The sequence below is a fragment of the Thunnus thynnus genome, chromosome 15 (assembly GCF_963924715.1).
Source record: "Thunnus thynnus chromosome 15, fThuThy2.1, whole genome shotgun sequence".
NCBI lineage: Eukaryota > Metazoa > Chordata > Actinopteri > Scombriformes > Scombridae > Thunnus > Thunnus thynnus.
Genome location: NC_089531.1, coordinates 19376628 through 19402861, shown reverse-complemented (window position 1 = coordinate 19402861; position 26234 = coordinate 19376628). Strand labels below are relative to the sequence as shown.

At 40.5% G+C, this 26234-nt stretch overlaps 1 protein-coding gene across 1 annotated transcript in view; it reads left to right on the top strand.

The window, feature by feature from the left end:
* The window catches only part of cdk6 (cyclin dependent kinase 6), a 41250-nt gene extending 15355 nt beyond the window's left edge, over positions 1–25895 (top strand). The window contains exons 5-8 of the mRNA XM_067611203.1: positions 14770–14879; positions 22251–22301; positions 22575–22710; positions 22804–25895. Coding sequence (XP_067467304.1) covers positions 14770–14879; positions 22251–22301; positions 22575–22710; positions 22804–22956 — 450 coding nt within the window. The 3' untranslated portion in view covers positions 22957–25895. The remainder of the gene's footprint in view (positions 1–14769; positions 14880–22250; positions 22302–22574; positions 22711–22803) is intronic.
* The last annotated feature ends 339 nt before the right edge of the window (positions 25896–26234 follow it).

The following is a 26234-nucleotide window of genomic DNA, read 5'->3' as shown; positions in this document are numbered from 1 at the left end:
AAAGATGCTTTCACATGGAGTGAATGAACCAATCACATGACTTGACGTGTGGGTGATGTACTGCGAGTTGGACGATGCTTGATTTTTGCTCGTCTGTTTTCAACATGGCGGCCGTGTCACAAACTTTCTCATATTACAGCTAAACACTACACTAAAATATGTTTCTAAAGACATTTGAGGCGAGATATAGATAATGCGGTAACAATCTTGATTCATATTTGATCAGGACTGCCTAATTTGAAAGTTTGATCTGAGTCATGTAGGGCTGTAGTCAACCAAAGAAAATCTTGGTCGACTAAAATCGTACATAATCTTCAACTAATCAATGAGTTGTGCGGGGTGGGGGGGGGGGGGTGTAACGGGACAGAGTGCACAGTAAACTCGGCAGCCACAAGGTTCTCTGTTCTGTATTTCTCTTCAGTTTATGCTAACCCATTATTGCTGACTTTGGACCTAACCCACTTTTCCAGCATTTGGGGAAACAACAGACGTGACTTTTAAGCATTTATTAACTGACACACTGTAGTCTGTACTGTACATTTACTGCCAGACTGACAACTTACTACTGACCTTTTCCTCTGCCCCGCTCGCATCCACCGTCACTTCTCTGCCCCTCGCTCTTTCCCACTCGCTATGCAAACATACTCCTTAACGGAGCTACGCTACCAATAGTTTCCCAGGCAACGACACAGAGGTTGACTCACGTACCGGAATAGCGCTGCACAGAGACTCCCAAACGCTATATCCATTAATTCGGATATCAAATATTAAAAAATATTTTTTTGGCCTGGTGGGGGTTCTAGTTGTGTCATTATGGAGAAACACATAATGACATAAACGTTGAGTACAGTTAGACCCAACAGTCTCCATTAGGTTGGGCGAGTTCAAAGTTGTGAAAACGAGGGTGTATTCAAAATACAAATTACCCGTTTTCACAGGTAATTTGTTAGTCTGTCCCTCCTGCCGCAGGAAATAATGGATTACTCCTGGAAAGCTACTGATGTAGCACTTTTCTCCTTATGAAAATAACACGGAGATTATTCGACCAATGAGAATTTAGTCGGACGAGAGCATATCGACCATTTTATCGACCAGCGGACTAAAGCCCTAGAGTTATGTGAGTTTCCCTCTCTTCTTCTGTTGAGTTTTATGGCGTTAGCATCCACAAGTGTTGCATTACCGCCATCTGTTGGACTGTCCCTTGCCCCCTATTCCAGCATTACCATGGCATGTGTGAAAAGGTGCAAGACGGAAATGTTCCTGAATGTAGCTGCACGTGTGATTAGTGAAAATCAGTAGCAGTACCTGAAAGGTTATCTCAGTAATTTACTGGGAACTATGTGTGAAAGAGGCTTTAGCTTAGAACTTCTCTCAGTTCCTTCGTAAAAGTTGCTCTCAGCAGCTCTGTGAACAGTTCTTTAGAAGGAACTTTAGGAGGAGTCCATTTAGGAGGACACCTAGTGGTAAGATAAGACCCTTTGTGAATGTAGCTCCTGATCTGGAGGTGACAGAGGGGCTAGAAGTTAGGTCAGGTGTTGTTTTCAAAAGATAACCTCCAGTAACCTGACAGTGGTGGTCTTCCCATCTTCACCATCCACACATTGGTAACCACTGTAATACAAGGCTAACTGGATGGTCCCATGAAACCCATTAGCTTCCACTCTCATGCATGTCATGCGCATGTCGTTGCCTGACAAATTGGATTTGGAAAACTCAAGGGGAATGCCACCAGACTTTTATGTTATCACTTGTTGTCGGACTCTTGTGTTTTTCTAGCTCGAAACCAAAATAAACTGAGGGGTTGCCATAATTTACAGGAGATGACAAAATAAGCTTATAAGTGGCAAAAATGTTTCTGTCTTGCCGCTGAGCTTATCTTAAGTGAGTCTGTAATTGAGTTACACAATAGCCAAATGGAATTTTATGACTCTTGAGGCCTTGTCCTTTCAAGTGTTTTTCAGTGAATAAATGGCTTCTAAATTTCCTTTTATGTGATCAAATGAAGAAATTGTTATTTTTAGCTTTTTGAATACTATCTTATAAGACAATCTGTGAAGTCCCTGTCGTAGTTTCCTGTAAACTCTTTCATGGGTGACAGGCAGAGGAGTAAAATTGTTACCTGATTAAAGGTATTCACCCAATTCTTCCCCCAGTCCCCTCTGCTTATAGCCCTCCCACTACGCTTACGAGAATAAGACACCCATATCTCAGACGACATTAAACAAATCGAAACCAGATTTCCTGCCCGCACTCAAACAGCAGACCGGCTCTTACAATACAAAGCTTTCAAGAACAGTCAGACTCTATTCAGTCTGGATTTCTATTTTCACTATGTATGTGTTTCCCATTTTGGGCACTTGTTGGACTGTGTTAAAATCTGTGGGTAAGGGGAAAGCATAGATTGGTGATCTCTCACTTATGGCACGTTATGATAATCTTCCAAGATAGTGGTGATAATAAAGATAAGATTTCTCTAACTTGGCAAACCGCATGCTCGTAGATGACTTTTTCTCGCTTTTGGCTCTTAAAGTTTATGATTAAGCCTTATTTATTGCATCAAACAGTTTCAAGACAACAAAAACCCTTTGCAGTATCAGGACTACAAGCATCAGTAGTGCAATATCTCCAGTAGTGCAATAGAATTCAGGAACAGAGACTAATGAAACTGAAATTTCTCAGTGATGACCAACAATGAACTGGACAGTTGTGTCTGTGAATCTGCTCTTTTGCCAGACAATGTGTTTCTACTCTGGACAGACAGAAAGAAAGAGAAAGAGAAGCAGGCAGGCAGCAGTAGGGAGAGGGAGGGGGGAAAAACCCTTGCACTGCACGCAGGAGAGCACGTGCAGCGCACTCTGGGAATGTTTAGATATCTCCTCAAACGGCTCCGCATGGGAAAAAAAGGAAAAGTCATCCTCTATGCTTTGACTGCAGCCGGCTGGAGCAAAGGGGCTGGCCCCAATTTGACATAAGCAAACACACACACAGCTCAGTACATGCACACATACAGTACATGAACAGGGTTATGCTGCACATACACACAGTCAAACACAGACAATTACATTGTTATCAATATTTGTACCCACACACAGATACACTCACATGCACAGTGCAATGTGCAGGTCTTTATTTGATTTTGTGTGTGTGTGTGTGTACCCCCTTTTAATGTGTCTGACAGAGGAGCGGTAGCACCCCCCTTACGCACAATCCTCTGCACTTCACTGTATTGATCGGTCTCTTGGCAATGGTCCAGGTGGGGAAAAGAGGGTACTGACCGGTGGTTGCGGTGCATGTGCACACACACACAGCAGCATCTGGATATTAAAGCCTTGTCTGTACCAGCAACGGCCAGAGGAAGAGGAGGAAAAAAAGAGAAAAAATTACAGCATATATCAGGAATTTTCCAGCTAATGATGTGCGGATGTGGTAGCACTGGGGAGAGAGAGCCACTGACTGTGCTGTCTTTGTTTCACTCGCCGAGGGCCCCATGCTGCATTCCTGTATGCTGTGCATACTTTGGCAACAGTTGTAGTCCCAGTTTTTTTTTTCTGTTTTACTGTATACAGTTTGTGTGCTGCTCTTGCACTTTTCTTTCTGTAGCTCTGTCTCTCCCTCAGTATCTGTGTCTCCATCTACCTTTCCCCCCCCCTCATCTCTCTCTTAAATCTTCTTCCTTCTTCCCTTTCTTGGCCAGGTTCAGCTGCATTGTTGGGACTTTAAATTGTCCTTTTTTCAGAACAAGAGAAAGAATGAGGGAAAGTGAGGGAGGAGTGAAATAATAGTGTTTACAGCATGGCTGACTGCTGGAGCTTCGAACAAGGCCTCTCTGGAGACACAACATCACAGCCTCAGCTCCACTGTACTCTCAGGATGCATAGTTTTGCTCATATTATTATTATTATAACATCCGCTCTCCCTCTCCCATATGTGGCATGCCTATACACTCTGAAGTCTTTATCCCTTTCCCCTCGGAGATTCACTTAGGAAGACTTTAATTTGTGGTGGATTGCTTTCAGGAATGTAATCAAATTCTAGCTTAAGACTCAAAGCGCGAAGCAGTCGAGTCATTTACCTGAGAGACTTAACTGCACTGCACAGTGATTCCACTTTATTCAGTAATTGCTGAATGAGTTAAAGCTTCCAATCATGCCCTTATTGATTCAATTACAATAGTTATTTGGCCTCCGGTGCTTCCAAAGTGCTGGTCTGTGCAGTGTGCAGTGTGTGTAGATGGTATGTGTCTGTGTGTGCAGTGGTGCTCTTTCATCCTGGGCTTCCTCAGTGAGAGGGAATGTAAACACGGGGCCCCGGCCAAGCTCCATCAGCCCCAGTGCCTCCGGCGCTGCAGCCTTAAGCCCCAGCTTCAGTCATCCTTATGGCATCAGGTCACTGCAAAGGTCCACACATAGAGTGACAGGAAAATGCCTGTGTCATGGTAGTGGAGGCGGGGGTTGCAGAGGATAGGGTGTGTGTGCGGTTTCCAACAATTCCATGATTTGAGGATTAATTTTGTAGTTTTGGCTGTCATTGCTATCGGTTACTTTTAAACAACACTAAATAATGATTTTAAATACTTTTATTCATTAAAGTCACCGCTGAGATCTGGCACGCGGCAAGAAATGCAAGCGGTCAGACATTCAAAAAGTGACTTTACAGAAAGTTACATGAGAAGGGTTGGGTTAAATATGAAGCTACAGATAGCAGCTGGTTGGCTTAGCTTAGCATAAAGGCTGGAAACAGGGGAAATACTTAGCCTGTCTTTGTCCAAAATCTAAAAAGTCTGCCTACCACCACCTCTAAAGCTCACAAACTAACATGTTATATGTTACATGTTGTAATAAACCAGATTTATCGCTTAAACCCCAAAAAACATGCTGCAGATAACTTGCATACATTTGCAGACACATACACTCAAAAGTTCATGGCACTGAAGCACATTCATTCCAGGCAAAAGCAGGTGCTCAGTCAGTCACGTGCAACCACTCACACATACACAAACCAAACGCCCCCGCGCTCACATGCGTGCACCCTATTGTCATTATCCTCCGCTCTGCATGCACAGTGCCCTGGTGGCATAGGTCCGGTCCGGATGTTGCAAGTCAGACAGGCTTGGAGGTCCAGACCAGGAGGTCTTGAGGTCCTCTGGGGCAGGAGAAGCCATTTCCTCCTGCAGCGGAGCGGGGAGGAGAGAGCAGCAGTGAGAGTTGAGGAGGATGGTGGTGGTGGTGGTGGTGGTGAGGGGGAGGATGTTCTCAGCAGAAAGGAATTCCTAGAATGTTGTCCTTTAATCTGGAGTCAGCCTCACACACTCTATGTCTCTCAGTCTAACTTTTTTTTTTTTTTTTTTTTCTCCCTCAGCTTTATCTGACCTCTTCTGGCTTTTCTGTTACCATGCGGAAGGGAAGAAGGGTGTCAGATAGGCAGTGAGACAGATTGAAAACACAAAGCAGCTGACCTAAGACGCTAAACACCTTATTACACAGTTGTGGGCTGACTCATTTTCTCTCTGTCTGACTGTCCTATATCCTGCATGTTACTGTCTTCATGCAGCCTGTACGGATAAGGGAGAGCAGGAGAGGGTAATGAAGGGATACGTGAGGTAGAACAGAGAAGGGTGAGAAGGGAGACTAAGGAAGAAGGAATGCAAACGTGGTCGGAAGAAGAGGAAGGGAAAGGACAGAAAAAAAAAGTGAAACAACATTGCAGTTGGGGAATGTCCTTTTTCTTCGGCCAATGTGTTGATATGCTCATCTCAGAGCAAACTGTTATTAAGTGTAAGTTTGGAGATATTTAGTATAACAGACTTGACTTAAAGATGGAGACATTTGAGTATTTTATGGAGAGTGTAAAAGTGTGAGTGTGATCAAAGTGCATCCATGGATATTACAGGCTCTCCAACTGTTCTGTGTTGGCTTTACTGTGTTTCAGACGTGCGTTTTACAGACTGGTCGGCTTACAGAAACGGAGAGAGAAGAATTTTATAGAGGAGTAAGAGTTTGCAGGAGAGAGGGAGGTGAAAGGGAGAAAAAGGATGAGGAGGATTGCTGAGGGGAAAGCAGTGCTGACAGTAGACTGACTTAATGCACAATATTCTCAAACTTCAGATTTAGAGTTTCGGGTACTTGTTTTCCAAACAATTAACAATAGCAGAATTGGCTTTCTCAGAGAAGGGTTTTGTACATAATTGCTGAATGGTTGGCACTAATGTTAATTTTGTTCATGAAAACTGTGACTAAATATGTTCGTCAACGATCTTTGTTTTCATGACTAAGACGAAACAATGACGAGACGGCACTGACGTCATTAATGACTAACCGTGACTATATTGACATGCAATATGGTTAATGAAAAAAGACGAGACTATATTGTAGTTTAAAAAATAAAAACTTAACCAAAATCTCTCTTTATTTTCGTCAACAAAAACAATGAGACAAAATATTATTGACTCACGGGAGGCGTAGCCTGAGCAGCACGTTAGCAGAGCAGCAGCGGGTGCTCCGTCTGTGTGTGTGTACACACACTGAGACGTTCAGGGGCAGTGTTGAATGTAGGTCATTCACATTTAGAAGCGCTCAGAGCCTAGTACGCAATGACTGTCATTACACACATAAAACAGAAGATAATAGACTCCAGGTCACGTTTATGTTTATATAGTGGAAGTGAAACACGAGCCATTACGCGGCCAATGTAGACAGCTGTATTGATTAAAATCGCAGTGTATAACATTACCGTTCCTTATCATGGTTGATGTTATTCTAGCAAACCTTGCCTTGTGTAACCTTTAATATTGATGTCATTTGAACTACCTTACTAGACGGCCATTTTGTTAACCTTATTTCATTATTAAGTCCATGGGGCACCTCAGATTTATTTATTTTATTTTTTAATGCAAGCAGATTGCAATTGGTGTGTGTGTGGTATTCTTTACAGTTTTGTCAGGCTATCTACTTTGATTTCCACTGTTCAGAACAGAATGGTCAGTTTGTCATGTACTTAGTTTTATTGGCTGTACAGCTCTCATTGTTTTTTAACAGTTTTAAAGAGAGTATTTGGCCCCAGTTGTTGAATCATGAGGGTTCAAAATAAAAAGGCAAATCAGAACATGTTCCATGTTTGGATGTATTCCTTAAATTGATACCATCAGACCAGACACTCTGCAAAGCTGCATTCTTAATCATTCAACCCATTTTTCATCAGATAATGATAAGATACAATCTTATGTGAAATAAGTTTGACTAATATGACAAAAAATTTTGGTTTCGGCTCGACTACATTGACTGAAATGTTCAGTCTGATGGCTAAAAATTACTAAAATGTCAACAGTTTTCATTGACTAAAACTATACATAAATAGTTGATGGTTTTCTTTGACTAAGGTAAGACTAAAATGCCCAGACTTTTAGTCAACTAAAACTCGACGAAAACAAGACGAGGTCAAAACCTAGTATATGGCTGGACTGTGTATGATCAGTGTGTGAAATTGTGGCCAATTTGTTGCAGGGATAGTCAGTGGTAGTGTCTATAATGTGAATTCCTGAATATTAAATATTCATCTACAATTTTCTATAGTGGTCCCAGTAATATTTGCTGGTAAAGTGTACTGAAATAGTATATCACATGACATGGTTAGCTATGTTTGAGTCGAGAAAAGGTTATAAACGCAGTTCTAAGAAGAATACTCTCCTTTTGTCAGAGTGATGGTTACTTGCGGTGCTTTACTCTGTGCTCTCCCTCATGCCTCTATGTGCCTTATTTTTGCCTCTTTCCCAGTTGATGATCACGTAGGCTGTGGTGGAAATTGTAAATGAAAGTTTTGAGCATTTCGGGTGCGAATTCAGAAGGCTTATCCCCGCCAAGTTACTGCAGTTTCAGTCAAATCAAGCGCACCTGCAGAGCAGCCGCGTCTCTCCTGCTGGCTGCTGATAGCGCTGCCAGCCGGAGAGTTGATCACACTGGACGGTAGAGGGGGAGACAGCAGAGATGCTGGTATGCATCTATTTAAGCAAGAGTTTAACTGACTGCGCTGCATTTAACTCTGGAGTTGAAAGCGTCAGAGTTCAGAGCTGGAAACACAGTCACTCTGCATCACGCTGCTGTCCTCCGCTTCCATCATCTGGCACCAATTCATTTTTAAAGAGTAACGACCAATGGGAAAACTCCAACTCTGGGCCGGCCAACTAATGGTGTAACTTCATCACTCACTCACTCACTCACTTACAGACAGCCGCAGTTATAGGGCAACAAGGACATTTGACACAGCACTATGGCTGAATGCTAGAAATGAACTACCGTAAATGTCATCCGATCAGGTTTGGTTTATATAAGATTCTTAATGTCAACAGTTCCAATGGAAAGAATGAAACCAACAATTAAATGATCAACAGCAATGCTTAAAAAGTGAAAGTTAACTATTTAGCATTTATAAGCAGTATTTACACATTCAGAGGTATAAAGAGTACTAAATTATTTTACTCAAGTAAAAGTACTTTTACTATGGTGAAACTGTACTAAAGTAAAATTACTTGTGAGTGAATGTGTAAAAATCCACTCCAATAAAAGTAAAAACATAACTTGTTTAAAATGTACTTTGAGTAAAAGTTACTCAGTTACTTTTTCTTTTAACTGCATGGTTGGCGAGGTGCAGATAGATTGTCCTCGAGGACATTCCCCAGGCAGTGCAGACCAGGCAAGAGCATGCACTGTATATAACATGTTCAATTTCAGATCACCTTAATGGACCTTTAAATGGAATAAAAAGATATAAAATAAAGTGCATTAATACAAAGTTAAATAAATAAATAAATAGATAAATAAATAAATATGAAATAAATACAAATTGAAATAAAAAATAAATGATAAATGATATAAAACAAAGTATAAAAACATGTCCACTTTAATAAAGCACTAGCGGTGAAAGGCTTGGAAAAAAGAGGAATTGAATCAAAAACCATTTAAACATGTCCCTTCTTAGTCAGAACATAGAATGAGGAAAACACTGGCCACCAGTGCTACAATATGCTACAATATGTAACCATATACAAACTGCACAATATGTAACCACATACAAGTTTGCAGTACTGCTGTTCAGTTTGAGCAGGAGCTGGTTTTCAAAGTTAGTACAGTTCAATCTTGCTTGCTCTGCAGTGAAGATCAGTCTAGCACAGCTGAACAGACGCTCACAGGCAGCAGATGCAGGCAGGCCGGTGTTGAGTTTTCAGGACAGTTTTTTGATGTATGGAAATGAGTTTAGTAGGTCCACCTTGTCTGAGACACAAGCAAGATACCCATCAAGCTCCCCTGTAATTCCGTGACCTTCTGGATTACATCGATGAGAAGAAATCATCTTCATCCAATGAATGCTGCCCAACTTGTTCCATGTCATCCTGTGTCGTTTGCTCAAGGAAAGTTTTCACGTAGGCTAAACCTGTATAACAACAAATAAACACAAAACATCCACATACTGTATTGAGCAGCTCTGACAAATACAATGATGCAATTATGGTGCAACATAATTCTTCTGTTCTTCTGTAGACAAAATCATGATGCCTATGATGACGCAATAAAACTTAAATACATCTATTATCAATTGGCTTTTTATTATATTTTGAAATTTGGGGCAGTTCTGTATTAAAATTACAGTAAAACCTACTTGCCGCTATTTATTTTTGTAGTGTAATGTACTGGCCACAAGGGCACAGCGTAACCACATGCGCAGTCCGCCACAGCGAGATTAATTATTGGGTAAAACAAAGCAATGCATGGTCTTTCTTAGCATTGTGTAAAGGTGCAAGTGGTCAATATGTTGACACAACAAAAACATTTTGTTTCCATTGTTTTATTATTATTAGAAATACTATTATGAGGATATACAACGAGTTCTTGTTTGTCTACAAGTTTATAGTGTCTATTTCATGTTTAACAATATATATCATTTATCATTGGGAAAATGTACCGGTATATTGATACACATTGATGCTTACTCTTGCATGCCTACTCTTAATGTGCACTTACCTGCCTCTATGACATCAGCTTTCTCAGTCCAAATGGTCTTGAACCTTGGCAGGATTGCTGCGTGCAGGTATTAGCTCAGGGTCTTCTGTCATCCCACCAAAGCGCTTTTGGACACCATCCTGAATGGCTCTGATGAGTGGCAGACACATCTTGGAGGGAGCTTCCATTTTTCTGAGTTTCTTGTAGCTGGAAGATCAGGGGAAGTAGCCATCCCGTGTGTGTGTTTGTCTCAGACTGAAGGATGGCCAGTAAAATAGTTCAGTCCTCTACCATATTTAGCATTTGATTTTTAATGAAGTTGTTAAAATAAAAGTGGCAAATACAGAAGAATTTAGTAAAGTACCAGACAGTTATTTTTGCAGCTTGCATAAAGCGGTGAGGTTGCACTACAATACACTAATTAAAACATACTTTCGAATATTATGTTCAGTTTCTGCCAAGTCCATTCCACTAAATGCCAATGAATTCACACTGCCCCTTTAAGTAAAAGTTACAGTTTTTGAAAAACATTTAAGTATAAGTACACAAAAAATCAACTTTGTTACTGTAACAAGTAATTTGTTACCCTCGTGTGCACATTTAATAAATTGTTCATAACACTATAACATCGTTGTAAGCAGATATTGTTATTATATTAAATGTTCATTAATATACAGTATTTGTCAACAATTGGCCTATAACTTCTCCTATGGAGACCTATTTTTTATTATTTCAACTGTGTTTTACTATATTGTTATTCATTATCTATTTATATTTCAGGATTCACTTATGTATGCCCACAGGAGTTATAGTTTTTGACAAATACATTAATAAACACTTAAATCTGCTTACATTATAATGTGTCATAAAGAATCAAGTAACCGTTTATATACTGGTTATAAATGCTAAGTAGGGGACTTTAAAGTGTACTTACAAATGCACCATTTACTCCTGTTAAAAGCTGGTGTGCAGGACTTTTGTCTCCCCCTTCTGGCCGCGAGGGTAATTACAATAAATACTGTCAACACGTGCTTATGTCACAGGCTCTGGCTTAGCCTACTCCATCGTGACTGTTGCGGTTGTAAAACAGTGGATAAATTGTTTTGAGCATCACACAACCCTTGCGAAATGACTCATTTCACCATCAGAATTTGATCCATTCGGTCCAATAACATGGGAAGTCTAGAAGAACCGCATGATTAAATTATTTAATTCCTCTTCAAGTTAGCAGAGAGCTACCCGGCAGTTAGCCGCCTCGGCCGTTGGAAGTCTGCATTCATGTATTCATCGGGCCAGCGCGGGAGCGTCAAACCCGACACCAGATTAAAACTCTGATATATTGTGAAATACAGAGATTTATTTGGTGATGGGCTTAATCAGCATTGTATGAACTCGTTTGGCAGGGGCTTGAATGTAATGGACGTTCATTTATATGTAAAAGTTCTGCAGAGCAGGTTTAAGTATCGGCTAAAAACTACAATGTCTAGAAAAATGTTTAGGAAATTTCTCTGCCTTTTTTATATTAAACTACTGTATATATTTGATCCTACTGAAGACACAACCGTCATCAAAACAGTTCACAAAGGGTCTTGCATCTGAGTGCCACAGTCAGAGTGGGGAAGTCGGGAAAATATTGAGAGACAGACAAAATTTTTGGCTTTGGCCTCTTCATTTGATTTGCTAAGAATAAGAACGATATAGAATGATGCCAGCCTCATCTATCAGTGCAGAAGCAGAATGAAAGACCATGTTGCCATAGATATACTGTTACAAGAATGATATATTGCAGTGCAAGTAGTCAGCGGCAGTAGTTACATCTATCTTCCGGTGTGTGTGAGTGCGTGTGTGTGCGTGGGGGATATATATGCCTGTATCTGCAGTTGTGGCCAGGTTTTCGAATAACTGTGTTGCACTGAGGCGGATATACCCCGAGCTCTAGGTCTGTGGTTCTTCCTAGAAGGTTCTATGTGGCTATGTGCTTGTACAAGCCCCAACTTTTCACTCTGCAGAGCTACAAATTTCATGCAGTAAACTTAAGTCACGCATTTGAGGCCGCAGCTGCAAGACTAACAGGAAGATGTTGATTGGGTCACTTATGCACCCATTCAGATTTTAGAACAAGATCTGTGTGTATTTTAGAAAAAGCTGAGTGTTTGATGGCTTTAGTAATGCAATTTCTTGGTTGGTAGGAGGACAATTGAGATATGAAGATGACTTGCAAAGAACTTAAAGTTAAAATTTGTTTAAAAAAATCCTAAAAATTAGAGCAATGTAGTCTTGAATTTTCTAATGTAAAAAAAACCCCATCAATGACATTTTGTTGTCTGACATTATGTGCAACTGTGCAACTTCCATTCATGCTTTTCTTTGAGGTTTCACTGTTCTAAAAATTTTCAATGACCCTAGCAGTCTGTTCATTCTCAGTACATGTCTAATTTTTGTTCACGTGACTCAGCCACCACTTCTCAGCCTCAACTTCCTCCCTATTTCCACTGAAGCAGGAAGCAGGAGATGAGAAAGTATCACACATCTGCAAAATGCAGCCCCCAGCTCTATTAATAGTGTCATTCAGTTTAGAAGAAAAAAATGTGACCGAACTTTTTATTCCTCTTATCAGTCTCTGTTGACTGCCTCAAAAAAATTCCAGCGCGGGGTAATGTTTGGTCAGTTAGTATGTTTGCCTCATCAATCTAGGATTCCCCCTCATGCTGCAGTTATAAATAAAACCCCAATTGGATTGTGGGTAAAAAAATATTTCCCCTGTGACTAAATTAATGACTCATTTTTAGCCATTGCCTTTGCAGGATGTGGTTCTATAACTAGGTGGGGATATTGAGCATGAGTCACCTTATCAAATATATTATTATTATTATTATTATTATTATTATTATTATCATCTATTTTTTATATTATATTAACTATAAGTTGATTACTGTTAAATTATTAGCACATAAAGTTGCAAACTACTTGAATGACTCTTTCCGAATTGACAATTTACAATAAGAAAAGGAGTGGTAAAATTCAGTAAGTTTTCATACAAAAAGAGTTTAAAGCCATGCCGGTAGCTCCCTGAGGCTGTACTTAGACACAGCAGTGCTTTGAGGTAAATGCTAACATCAGCATGCTAACATTTAACAGGTGCACCATCTTAGTTTTTGCCAATTGGCATTAAACAGCTGCAGTACAGCTGAGGTTGATTTGAAATGTAATTAGTTTTACATATATTTGGTTACACACCAAAGTATTGGAGTAATTAATTAAAATGTTGACGTGATAATTGTGAAAGTTCAGGGCATCAACAAAGTCATTAGAAATATCCTCTAGGGACCATGAATATCTGTAGTTTGGCAAGCCATCCAATTATTAATAGATATTTTATTCTGAATCACAAAGGTCAACCTCATGGTGGGACTAGAGTGAAAAGCAGAAGTCAGTAAATAGGATTCATTCTCTGGGGACCCCGAGTGTACAAACTTTTATAGCAATCCATCGTGGACTGACCGAACAGGCCAACAGACATCGTTGTCCCAAAACAACAACTTGTATTTCCTGATAGGAATTTAAATTATTGAAGGCCCAACATGTGCGCTTACTGAAGTACTGGAAGCAAATGATCATAGCATCTGATACTGAAATCATCCAACCTTTCCTAGCAAAATAAATCCTGTCCAAAAGTCTATAAACCATAAAGTTGCTTGACTGCTGACTCAAAGTAACTTTTCAGGGGGCGCTTGAGCACATAAGCAGCGACCTGATCCACTCTTTAATAGTCCGTATTTGGCTATCAACATCCTTTCAAGATCATGGCTCTCATAATACCCGTACAGGCACGTGGACAGCATCTAAAAGCCCACGGTATCATTTCCTTCTACTCCCACAGAGAGTCCAAGCCAGCTAATAAAGATATCTAGGTGACACCGCACTCTTTTTGCTTACAAACATTCGCCTCAGACTCTTAAGATCCCGATAAGCACTCTGCAGTGCCTGAGGGGGGAACTGCAGCCAAAAGCTGTTGGAAAAATCTGGAGTTTAGGAAAGCACCTGGAACCATTCCACTCTCTTGCTAGGGGTCACTGAGTTTTGTCTGGAGGCCTTCCCTACTGTAGCTGTTAACAATGCTGCTGCTTTCCTGCAGGCTATGGCTGCACACACACTCAGAGCTCCCAATAGCGTCAGGGACGAATTTGGAAACCATGCTTAGTGTAAAGTGGCACAAAATGGCTGCTGTTATACCTCAGGTGGGTGCAGGGTTACTTGATGCAAGAGGGGAAGTGTTTGTTTTTTGTTTGTTTTTTCTATATTTTGGCAGGAGGGTGAGGGTTGTGTGTGGTGGTTAATATCAGTTGAAGTCAACCCGTTATCACTTCACACATGGAAGACATCTGCCTGGTTCAGTCCGGTGAAATATTTTTAACCATTGTTAAGGGTACCGCTGCATGAACGCACATTTACATGCATATACTGTATTATGTGTCCCTGGTGGATTGCCGTGGAAAGATTGTGTGATGTGGGTACACCAAAACGGGAGCAGGGAGACATGTCCTGCCAGATATGATTTCATGTCTTACGTAAGCCTAAGATGGGGGCAGAGAAGTATTAACCCTGTGTGTGTGAGAGTGTGTGTGAGAGAGTTAGCACCCCTTGAATGATGACTTTTACTTTGTGCTGCTGGCAGGTGAAACTACACTTTATAAATTGGGATTGATTTGTTTCTCTGTCTTTCTATGTACGTTATTACCATATAGTCTTAATGGATTTTTTTGCTGTGTGTGCGCTCTAGGTGGTGACACTGTGGTACCGAGCCCCAGAGGTGCTGCTCCAGTCCAGTTACGCCACACCGGTGGACCTGTGGAGTGTCGGCTGCATCTTCGCTGAGATGTTTAGGAGAAGGTGAGAGCTGGAGAGAACACAGACCCTGCTGAAGTTATTCTTCATACTGTGTAAATAAGTAGTGGGATGACTGTCAGTGTTATTTAGTGCTGATTATTTATAAAGCAGGAGAGGAGGAAGAAGAAATGACATGTCGACACGTGGAGTTAAAAATCTGGCCCAAATATCTCACATCAGCAACTCCAGTCACATTTGATACCAAACTCTTAAAACACCACTACTCTTGCCATTTTGTTTGATTAAAGTCAGTTTGATGCATTAAAGTTAGCCTAATCTCTATAAACTATAAACAGATATCTGCACATGAATGCAGAATCTGTAGGCAATGGGACAAGATTTTGGTACAGGAAGCTTTTTTTAAAAATATATCTGCATTCATATGCATATATCTGTTTATAGAGATTAGCCGAAATGTCATCTGGACCATCTCAAATTGCTAATCGGACTGTAAATGAGGACTGGCGCACAGAAGAGGAAGTCTTGGCCTGGATATCTGTTATCTGGATATCTGCTAAAATATTGGCCATTGCCCCCAAAGGCTAAATTGTCGCTGATGGCTTCCAAGATTGATGTTAGCTCTTTTCTGTTTGGGAGAGGCTTTTTATTTGCCCTAACCAATAAATGTAATTTACTTTGGAATTAGATTGGAGAAAAAAAGTTGATTTAACAGTTGTTATTCTTCTAACAACCTGTATAGGGTTTTTTTTTCTATTGCTTTTCTAGATCTGGCACAGGACAATGGCGTTGCCATTTTTAATCATACCTGAAAGGTTCATATGGGCTCGATTGGTTTCCCAACCAGGGGGAACAAGAGTCAGTGAGCATAACACCAGACCTGTTTGAATCATAGAAAAAAAATCTGAGATATGGGCAGCAATTCAGAGGTCTGGAACTGGGTTACCACTATTCACACAAGTAAGGAGTATGCATGCATCCAAACTGAAGAGGGCACATGCTAGGCTGACAGTGACCAAATGTCAACAGCTCGCACACTGCAGGGCTCCAATGTCCACTAGTGAACATTGTCACGTAAAAGTGAACTGAAGAAGAAAATGAAGTGCAAGAATTAAAGTAAAGAAGTGAAACTGTAGTATACACCATAGTAATAGTGTCAAACTGAGGTCAAGTTTACTCTCCATTATGTCACTAGTGTCACTGGTCAGGCTACAGTAATATGGATTAGGAGCCATTTGGGATAATGCAGTGCAAAACAGTCTCCTCTACAGATGGATTTACCACATTTACTGTTCAAACAGATTATAATCATTGATCTACAGGGATGTGTACATAATGTATAAATGTATATTCACATGCTCATATCCTTGTGACCAGGTCTCAACATGGAGATAGTATCACTAAAAGTCATCTGCTAACATTTCTTTCCCATGAAGTGGAGTTTTACTGTTTGCATGGATGCTTATACAGAGTATTTCAATGTGAAGAGATGTACAAGATCAATGGTTGATAAAGTCTTCTTCACCTGGTTTTCTTCATAATGTTGAGCTGTAGCTTGGGGTGCAAGACTGTTAGTGTTGCACCTGACTGTTGGGTTTTATGGCGACACCCTAAAAATTCCTCAACGTTACTTTTCTATGTGTTACGCTCCACAGAATCAGTTATTTGGGTGTTTCTTAAAATTGTCATCTTTTTCCTCAAATGACACCTGTCAGATGCGTTGTGAGCAGTGAGCAATCACATTTCAGTTGGCTTATCAAACCATTACAGTAATGACAGGCCGCTTGCTGTGGTTGCAGCATGCAAGTCAAGATTCTACTTCTTGGTATAGGTATTTGTCAGTTTGTGGTCTAACGAACTTCACACACTGGAGAGCCAAGCTAATAACGGACTGTTTTCTCTAAAACCGTTCAACTGCCTGCTTATGGAAGTGGAAAAAAAAGACTTTTCCAGGGCACGAGGATACATCTGTTCATCCTAGCATCAATCTATTGTTAATATTTATGTGATACTGTATGTATAGAATTATCTCTTATAATCAACAGAGAACTGGGGTCTTGCCAAGCTGTAGTGGTGTGTTCTGGAGTAGATAAGAACAGTCTTTCTGAAATGAGGCTGAGTGCCAGGAGGAGCAGCCCTGCCTGCAATTTATGCTTCCTTCCCCAACCGTCCTCACACCCCAACATGCGCACACACGCGCCACATACAACGGCCCACACTCTGCAAATGCAACTCAGTAGGAAAGTAGAGGCTCTACAGTAGTGGCAAAGGGTGACACGGGGTGAGGATATTGTGTAGAAGTGTGGTATGAAAATGAGTGATAAATTAGGGGGAAAAAACTGAATTAACTAATAGAGAACCATGATGAATACAGATGCTACAGAGCAGAGGGGGTCTATTAATGGTTTCAGTATGATTATAATAGCGACTTGTGAAATAGCACTCTCCATTGCCATAGTTTGAACGACTTTCAAACTAATGAAAAAGCAAGGAAATTTTAACAAAGCGCAGTTTAATACAATAATAATACTAATAGTAATATAAAGACTCTCACTCAGTATTTTCCATGTACAACTCCTTAGGTAACCTCAGTTGTTCGGTGTGATATCGAGACAAAACAACTTCCTCTGTAAATTGTCCATCATTATTGCATCTGTGTGTTAGTGCAACTTGTGCACACGTGTTCCATCGAGTCATGTGTTCAAGCTTCATCTGGTAGCCTGCTATAAAAAATGATGACACGTGACAATTTTTCATCGTCCCAGACCAGATCTGTAATTTAAATGTTTTCACATACATTAAGATGGAAGAGTGAAGGACAGGGAGAGTTTTCATATTCTTGGTTTCCTGCTTTTAAAACAGGACTATGGATAATGCGTTACTGACATACAGTATAGTATGTGAGCCAGGTATGTAAGGAAAACACTTGAAATTACATTTCACCACACAGTATGTTTCACATTTTGTGATCTTCATCATAGGTTACCCAGCATTAGATGATGACGTGATATATTTTCTCTCTGTATAGTTTCAGTAAATCTTCCCAGGTAGTCAATGAGCAGTTTCTTGTTTTCCGCTATGTCATTCAACTGTTTTGTTTTCTTTCTGAATTGTTGGATTAGAGCTGAAATGATAAGTTGGTGAATCATTTTAACAGAAAGACTGACAACCATTTTAATCCTTCAGTCGCTTTTCAAGCAAAAATGCATTCATTCTCAAATTCCAGCTTCTCTTTTGTGGAGATTTTTTTTCTTATGTGATAGTAAACTGAATATCTATATCCAAAAAAGAAATTTAGTGCTATTTCCTTGGGCTTTAAGAAATTGTGATGGGCATTTCTCACTATTTTATCAATCAAGAAAATAATCAGATGAATTGATAATGATAATAATCATTATTTGCAGCCCTACTTTGGATGTAAAGGCGTGATCTGAAATCCACCAGGATAAGCTTTGAAGAGTGTAAACAATACTTAACCTTAAACCTACTTGGCTCCAAATTATGGTTTTGACGTTTGTGAAGCTAGGTACAGAAAGATGTGATATGAGAGTGTCATTATGAATTGTAAAAATCCATTTAATTCATATCAGGAGTTGTGAATGGAGCCCTGTTGTTGCGTGAAGGATATTGATGTGCAACATTTCTCTGTTAATGTATTCAGTTAGGTTGCAAATAACACCTCAGTCAAGCCCTTGCTTCACTGAGTTGAATGGCAGTTGTAATGTTCTTTCTGCCATCCTTCTGGCAAGGTCAAGGTGGAAATGTTTAATGCTATTCAGACCACATACATTTGTTAACACAGCACAAACCTGAGGTATATTACATGGCTGTGTAACTGTTTTAATGCTGCACAAAAGAATTTGTGGCACATTTAAGTAAATATCTTACTGCCAAATGACCAAGAACCAATACAAATCAACAGTAACATTTATGTATTGTGCACATAAGAGGTTTGTCTCTGTTTCATAGTGTTCCTTTGAGCACACACAATCTGATGTTGACAATACTATCTTCCCTGAAAGCAGTGAGCTGTGTGTGTGTTGTCTAGGTTAGGGTACGTCTTCTCTCACCCTGACACAATAAGCTTTAAAAAGCTTTGGTGTGTATATGTGTGTTTTCACAATCTGGCACCTGTCCAATTCTGCCTGAAAGTGGAGGGTACTTTCAGGCATAGGCAGAGCACTTTGATGGCCATACACACACACACACACACACACACACACACACTTTCTCTCTCTCTCTCTCTCTCTCTCTCTCTGTGTGTTTGTCTCTCTCCCTGAAGGTGATTAAGATGGCTTTTTAAAAGGCCACCTGTTAGAGATTAAAGGGCACCTGGGAGAAGCAGTGAAAGAAAGCAAAAGAAAGAATGATTGAGAGGGAGTGCAGAACAAGAGAGGATGAGAACAACACTGTTTATTGGTTTGCAGGTTTGTTGAATTTGAAGATTATAATCATTGACAGCTCAGATACAATGAAGCTGACGTCCCCACTGGAGGTCATCACAATAGCTGATAACCTAAAAAAAATTCACTTTTACATTTTGTACTTATGTAAATCATTTTTTGAGGCAGCTGTGGTTCAGGAGGTAGAGAGGGTCGTCCGCTAATCAGAAGGTTGGGGGTTCAATCACCTGCTTCTCCTGTCTGCATGCAGAAGCGTCCTTGGGCAAAATACTGAACCCCAAATTGCTCCCGATGGTTGCACCAGCACCCTGCATGGTAGCTTACCGCCATCAGTGTGTGAGCAGCAGAAACATTGTAAAGCGCTTTGGATAAAAGTGCTATATAAATGCAGCCATTTTAGAAATCACTTCTACACAGTTAGTCGTTGTTAAAGTAACAAGTCAATTAATTGATTGTAGTCTATTAACAGAAAATTAATGCCAAACATTTGCTGGTTCCAGTTACTCAAGTGTGATAATTTCCCTGTCAGGACTGTAAATGACATAACCCAAAAGTTTGGGTTTTTGTGTTGGTTTTTTTCTGACATTTTAAGATGTGATCCCCGCTGAGCAGTGACAACCTTTTCTTATGACTCATGAACCTTGAAAGGTTTTCCCCCTCAAGCACCTTCTCTCCGCTTTCCACTTTCATCGTCAAACATGGCATTGTAAAAAAAACCTCCTGTAATGACTATGTACTGTAGCAAGTGTAGTTGGGAACCTGTAGTTCAAAGGAATTTGAGCAAATATCATACAAGTCTGCATCTGCATGGCTGGGATAGTGTCAGGGTGAGTCATGGATCAAGTGAATGGGGAAGAGAGAGCGCCTGCTTGTTGAAATTCCTCCAATCGAAAAAGGTTGAACGTGTTGTGTTAATGGTCCGGGAGGGGCCCCACATCCGTGTTGACTTTCTCACAGTTTGGAACTCAATTGATAAATCCCCAATGACACAACCTTGCACGTGCATGTGTGTATGTGCTTTACACAAACACACACGCACACTCATATAGACAGTAAACCCAACACAGACTTGCGTGACCAAACTGATGTAGGCTGAAATATAAAGAAGCCACATTCAAACATACTCTCTGTTTCTCTTTCTCCATTTCCCACCCAGACAGATTGACACTCACGTGCAACCACGCACGCACACACAGACACACAGACACACAGACACACACACACACACACACACACATTCCAGAGGTTGTCTCAGTGGAATGTGGGACAGAGCAGGGTTGGCACTAAAGGAAGCGTGACTCAGCTGCTTGTCCCAACCCAGTCTCAGTCCTTTCACTGCTACCCTTTAATGTGTGTGTGTGCATATGTACAGTATGTGCACATTAAAATCTCACAATGGGGAAAAAATAACTATGCGTGTGTGTGTGTACATTTCTACACTCCTTTTGTGTGTACTTGTTTGAGAATCTGTAAATGTGCATTTGCACTCAACTGTTGACTGTGTGTGCATGGCAGTGGCCAGCTCTATGTGAATCCAGTTATCCCCTTCCAACAAACCACTCCAGGTTTAAAAATGGACCTCTTGGAATTATCAGCCCTACTTGTTTTGGCACGATGACTTTGCTGTAGGTGAATTTTTTTCTTCTTTTGCAACAGTCAGAACTGGTTTGGTCTGATCTCAAATGGCTTTAAAACCTCAGCACAGTACTTTTCCTTTAAAGACTTGCATGTGGTCCTCTTTCATAGTCAGATGTTTAAAGAAGAGATGCAAGAGTAAAGAAACACTGAGACATCCATTGGCTAAGGGTGCCAGTTGTGAACAACTGAAACAAACTCTGTATCTCATTTCCACTTCCGAACTGAAGCATGTGACAGCATTTGCTGTCACTGTAAAAATGTGCAAAATATCCCTGTGTGACTAATTTCCCAATGCCTGAGTCTGTAGGAAAGTGTGGGTGTTCAGCTATGCAAAGCTTCCTGCAAGTGGGAAAAGACAGGGAGCACATGGTAGCTGGCCAGTCTCTGTTGACTTCATTTAAGTGGGGTGCACTTGAACTGTATTGAGGCCTAGATACAGAATGCATACAAGCACACCTACAGCATGTTACAATATCCTGCATTACATTGACATCTGCTGGTGACTGATCAGTTTAAATAAATACAATATGACACAAAGATAGTTGTTTCCTGTTTACTCTGGTGTATTTCACAGCATAATTTAAGGTAGTAACACATTTTGCAAAGTAATCGTGTTTAGCCCAGAAGGCTTGGCATTGTTAGTGTTAGAAGAAGGTCCTGTCTTTGACAACAACACCTCCTTATTTCCTTTGACGAACTTCAGCAGGAAGATCTAGTTCCCATACTTCTTTCTCTGTTAGAATAATCCAACTTTTCTTTCACACGCCTCTCCCTCCCACTTTCCTACACACATTCACACAGAGAGAGCAAAAGCAGACAGACACGCACACACAAGGGATAAATAGGCTTTTTCTGTCCCGTGCGGCAGCCGGCGGGCTTGTGCTGATGATGACTACTGGAATTTGTGCGGGTGCCAGGGCAGGCATGGCCGCCCACGGGCATCCAAAGACAGCCCAAAGCCACAGGAACCACCAGCAGCCCTGCCGCCGCTCTCCTCCCTCCTTTTCACCCCTCATCCCTCCCTCCCTCCACTCTTCAGTGGTACTACCAACACTGCTTCACAATCCTGACTACATGAGATGGAGCTGCGAGTGTGTGGCTACTTCAAACGTTCACATCAGAGTCACACATTCCTCTCTGTCTTGAGCCAAAAGCTTATATCTTAGGGCTGGTTGTCCACAGTTTACAGTGCTCATATCCTAAGTAGGTCAATAACGACAGAATTAATGCTTTACACTTTAAACCAAAATGCATCACAACCACATCCTATATCTATGTATGGTTTTTATGCTGTGTAATTTGACAATTATGGCATTGACTCATGTAAATGTTTAAGCAGCAGCAAGTCACACTGTACGGTTTTTCTCTTTCCCAGACCTCTGTTTCGAGGAAACTCAGATGTTGATCAGCTGGGAAAAATTTTTGAGTGAGTATCATAGACTTTTTGTTTCCTGTTACCGCTACTGACATCCCATGTACAATATTTTCCTGAAAATTAATCCACAGCCTCCCTGCTTAAATTAAACTGCCCTGCCAGGGTGAATAACATCAGCACCATTTTGCATCCCAAGTGTGTGAAAGGCATGCACAAATCAGGATCATTTTTAGGTTAGATTTGAACCATGGTGATGAGGCAGCACTAGTAGTTGATGACTAGTTGACGATGGTGAAGACACTGATGACTGTTATCACCCCACAGTGTTGTTGGGGTACCTTCAGCAGAGGACTGGCCCCAGGAGGTGGCCCTACCACAGAGTGCCTTCACCCCGCGGCCTCCTAAGCCAATAGAAGACTTGGTTCCAGACATGGACGAGCAAGGACGGGCCCTCTTATTGGTGGGTAGTATGAGCCTTTGTCTGTTTTTTTTTTGTGTGTGTTTCCTCAGTTTAAATCACACATTAACCGATCATTCTCTTGTCTCCATGCAGCAATTCCTTGCCTTCAACCCCTCCAGGAGGATATCTGCCTTCGCTGCGCTGAGCCACCCCTATTTTCAAAGTGTGGACAGCCACAGTAGAAGCGTGTACGCAGCCCAGCCTATCCCCAGCAACAAGCCCACTATGGAGGAGAGGACTGCCTGACTGTCCTCCTTCACCCTTAATCATCCCATACACTGTCTATAAAAAGTGTTCAGCCAACCCCTCCTCTGTGTTTTTTATGTTTAATTGTTGTTACAGCATTAAATCAAAGTGCATTAAGCTTTTTAGAATTTGTTGACATTAGATAACACTTACATGTCACAGTGAAAACACATCTGTATAAATTGATCAAATTGGTTGATTTAGTCACATCAAACCAAGGAACCTTCTTCTAGAGTCTCCCACATTCCTTCGGGCAAATGCAAGCCGAAATGTCATGTGAAATTTTTCAACAGTGGCTTTCTCTTTGCCAATCAGTCATAAAGCTGCAACTAGGAACACAAACAGGCAACTGTTGCTGGAGGCGCAGTATCTCCCATCTCAGTTAGTTGTCGTCCTTCAGTATCCACAGGTCATGCTGGCCCCCTCGTTTTTCGCACAGACATTCAGTTTTTGGATGACCTGCTATTGACAGACTTGACAGTTAGTCATAGTAAAGAAGGTTAATACTTATGACATTAATCATTTTGTGTTTTATATTTGTGCTTCACGTCAATCAGTTTGTAGAGAATTGTTTTCACTTGGACATTACAAAGAGTTTCTGATCATCCAAAAAGCTTAATCCACTGTCATTCAATGTTGTACATGAAAACAAAACATGAAAAAGCTCAAGGTGGGACTACTTTTTATGGTCAATGTACAAAGCCCTAGGAAAGTACTCAAAAAGAGAGGGTAAAAGTTGTGCCAGGAAAGAGGACACCGACACACTCGCCCCCCCCTGCAAAATGCACAAAAGCTATTCTCCTTCCATGAACTGATGGATTGTAATTGCTGCTTTTAGGTTGTGAAATGTTGATGATTGACTATGTTAACAATGCAAAGAGACTTCCATTGACTGGTGGATGAACTGTTGAGGCCATGTAGCAGAGGCCACTTCATGACCAGTGTTTAGCCCTACGACAGCCTCCTTAACTGGGGGACCGGACCGTACAGGATCTCACCTGGGTGGCCCTCATGGATCTCACCTGCCTTTTTGCTTAATGTGGGTGTGTGCGGTGTTGCAGATACACAGTACAAGCACGATCATGTAGCATGTGCACTGCCGCTGACATAAGCACGCTCATGTACATACCTACCTATTGAAACATTATTAGGCATCACTAGCCAGCCACTCACTGCCATGTCTGACTTATCATTCCGGTTTTACACATATTATATTACTGCCACCTTGAGGATGTCCTGAGTAACTGCAGACCAGTAGCGGGATTCTAATGGCTTCTGCAACTCTAAATAATTTGGGGTCAAGCACTCTTCAAGGAACTTATCATACTGGGCTGATACTGGTGCTGAGACGATGATGAAAGAGCCTTATAGAAATGTTCCTGCCACTCACTTGGTGTTAATACCGTACTTTTAGTCTGCCATCATTCTTTTATCATTACGAAATACAATTATTATTTACTATCCGAATGATACAGTAATGCACAGGCTTGCAATAGGTGGAAAAAGTCCCACCAGCACTATTCAACATGAATACATTTGGCACAGAATTGTGTCACCAATATTCTGTATTTAATTTTAATTTTATTGACTTATATGCTTGTTTTTATCAAGTTGTTACTTGATTTTTAAGATGCTGGGGCATACAATATTCTTACACCAATTACACCAACTCTTTAGATGATTATAGAATCTGTGTAAGGATCGTTTGACAATGTAAGGAATGTATAAAGGATAGGCATTGGTATTGTACAGTATATAGTGCTAAGTACAACCTGTAATGATAGAAAAATTTTGATACGTGCATCGTCAGCCCATAGATATGTCGTAAAAATGGATAGACGTAGAGTAGTGAGGGTCAGTGGAATGTCGTATGGCGAGAGTATTTTGTCTATTGAAAATGTTGGGCGGGTTCTGTGGGTGCTTAATGAATTTCATCTTCTTTGGATTGAGAGTGACTACGAATTTTACAGTGGTTTTCATAATGAAATGCACAAATATTTTGTGTACAGTTTTTGCTTCATGCTTCAGTCATGTCCCTTATGTTCAAGTTGAGTTTTTTTTTGTTTTGTTTTGTTTTGGTTTTTTTTTTACCAGCAAGGAAAAAAGCAAGTTATGCAGAGTTGTATTTTTGTATGTAGTAGTTCTTGCAGAACAGTAAACATACTTAACACTGGTTTACTTTTTCTTAACAGGTAGTGCTGCTAGCACACACACACACACACCCTTTTGACTTTCTCAGGTTCTTGGTATGGACGTCCGAACCTTTCGGGCACAGTTTGCACATCTCTGGGCTACTAACTGACCACATCACAACTCCTTCAGGTTTTCTTTCAAGCTGTTCCATGATCATGTCATTGATCATAGTCTACTGTCATTCCTATTTATCAAATATATGTTACTGTAGTCATTACTGTCTGAAGATAACTGCCTGTAACTGTTTTGCCATGTAGGCAACTTTTAATTGCTAGATGGCAACACAATATAGATCCATGTATAAATGTCAGCTTGACTAAGCACTGTGTGAATTTTCTGTTTGATAATGACTCATATCTGGTGTCAGTGGTGCATACAATGCAATGAAAGCTCAAAATACTTTAGGTATAGAGGTTTACAATTATAATAATGACTGCTTTAGTCTCATTAAACTTGATACAATCACTGTATGCTTTTCTTTTGACCAGTTCGTAAAATACATTTCATTCTCATAAAACTGAAGTCCACTGTTGAGCTTTTAGAAGTTTCACTGTTTTGAAACCAACTTAGCTTGGTCCATCATATAATTCAAATTACACACCTGTTCCTGTGTCACATTTGTTTTTTAGCATATGTAATGGAGACTAGGAACAACACAATCATGGCATTATACTTATGTATGAATGCAGGCATTGGTGTCTTATTACTGTGTTGCACCAGTTGAATAAAAAGCAGCTTTTTATGAATGTTGTTTTGGACTCATTTATACCTGTGACTGATAAATTAACAAATTGTTCGGCAAATGTTGATTTAATTTGTAATTAAACTTAGAAATGCAGTTTGCGCCACACTTTTCTTAACAATATGCTTCTACTTCATACCAGCACAAAGGATCAGATGAATGCATTTTTAGATACAAATGTAGTTGTCATTGAATTTGTGTTTTCAGTAAATAAACTGATGAAGAGCATGTGCACATGGCCTAGTACTAAGTGGTGTAAATATACATGGTAAATAATTCTCTCAAATGACGAATGCACCTTGGCAGAGGGTTGTATTATGACACACACTCAAGTATGACTGGT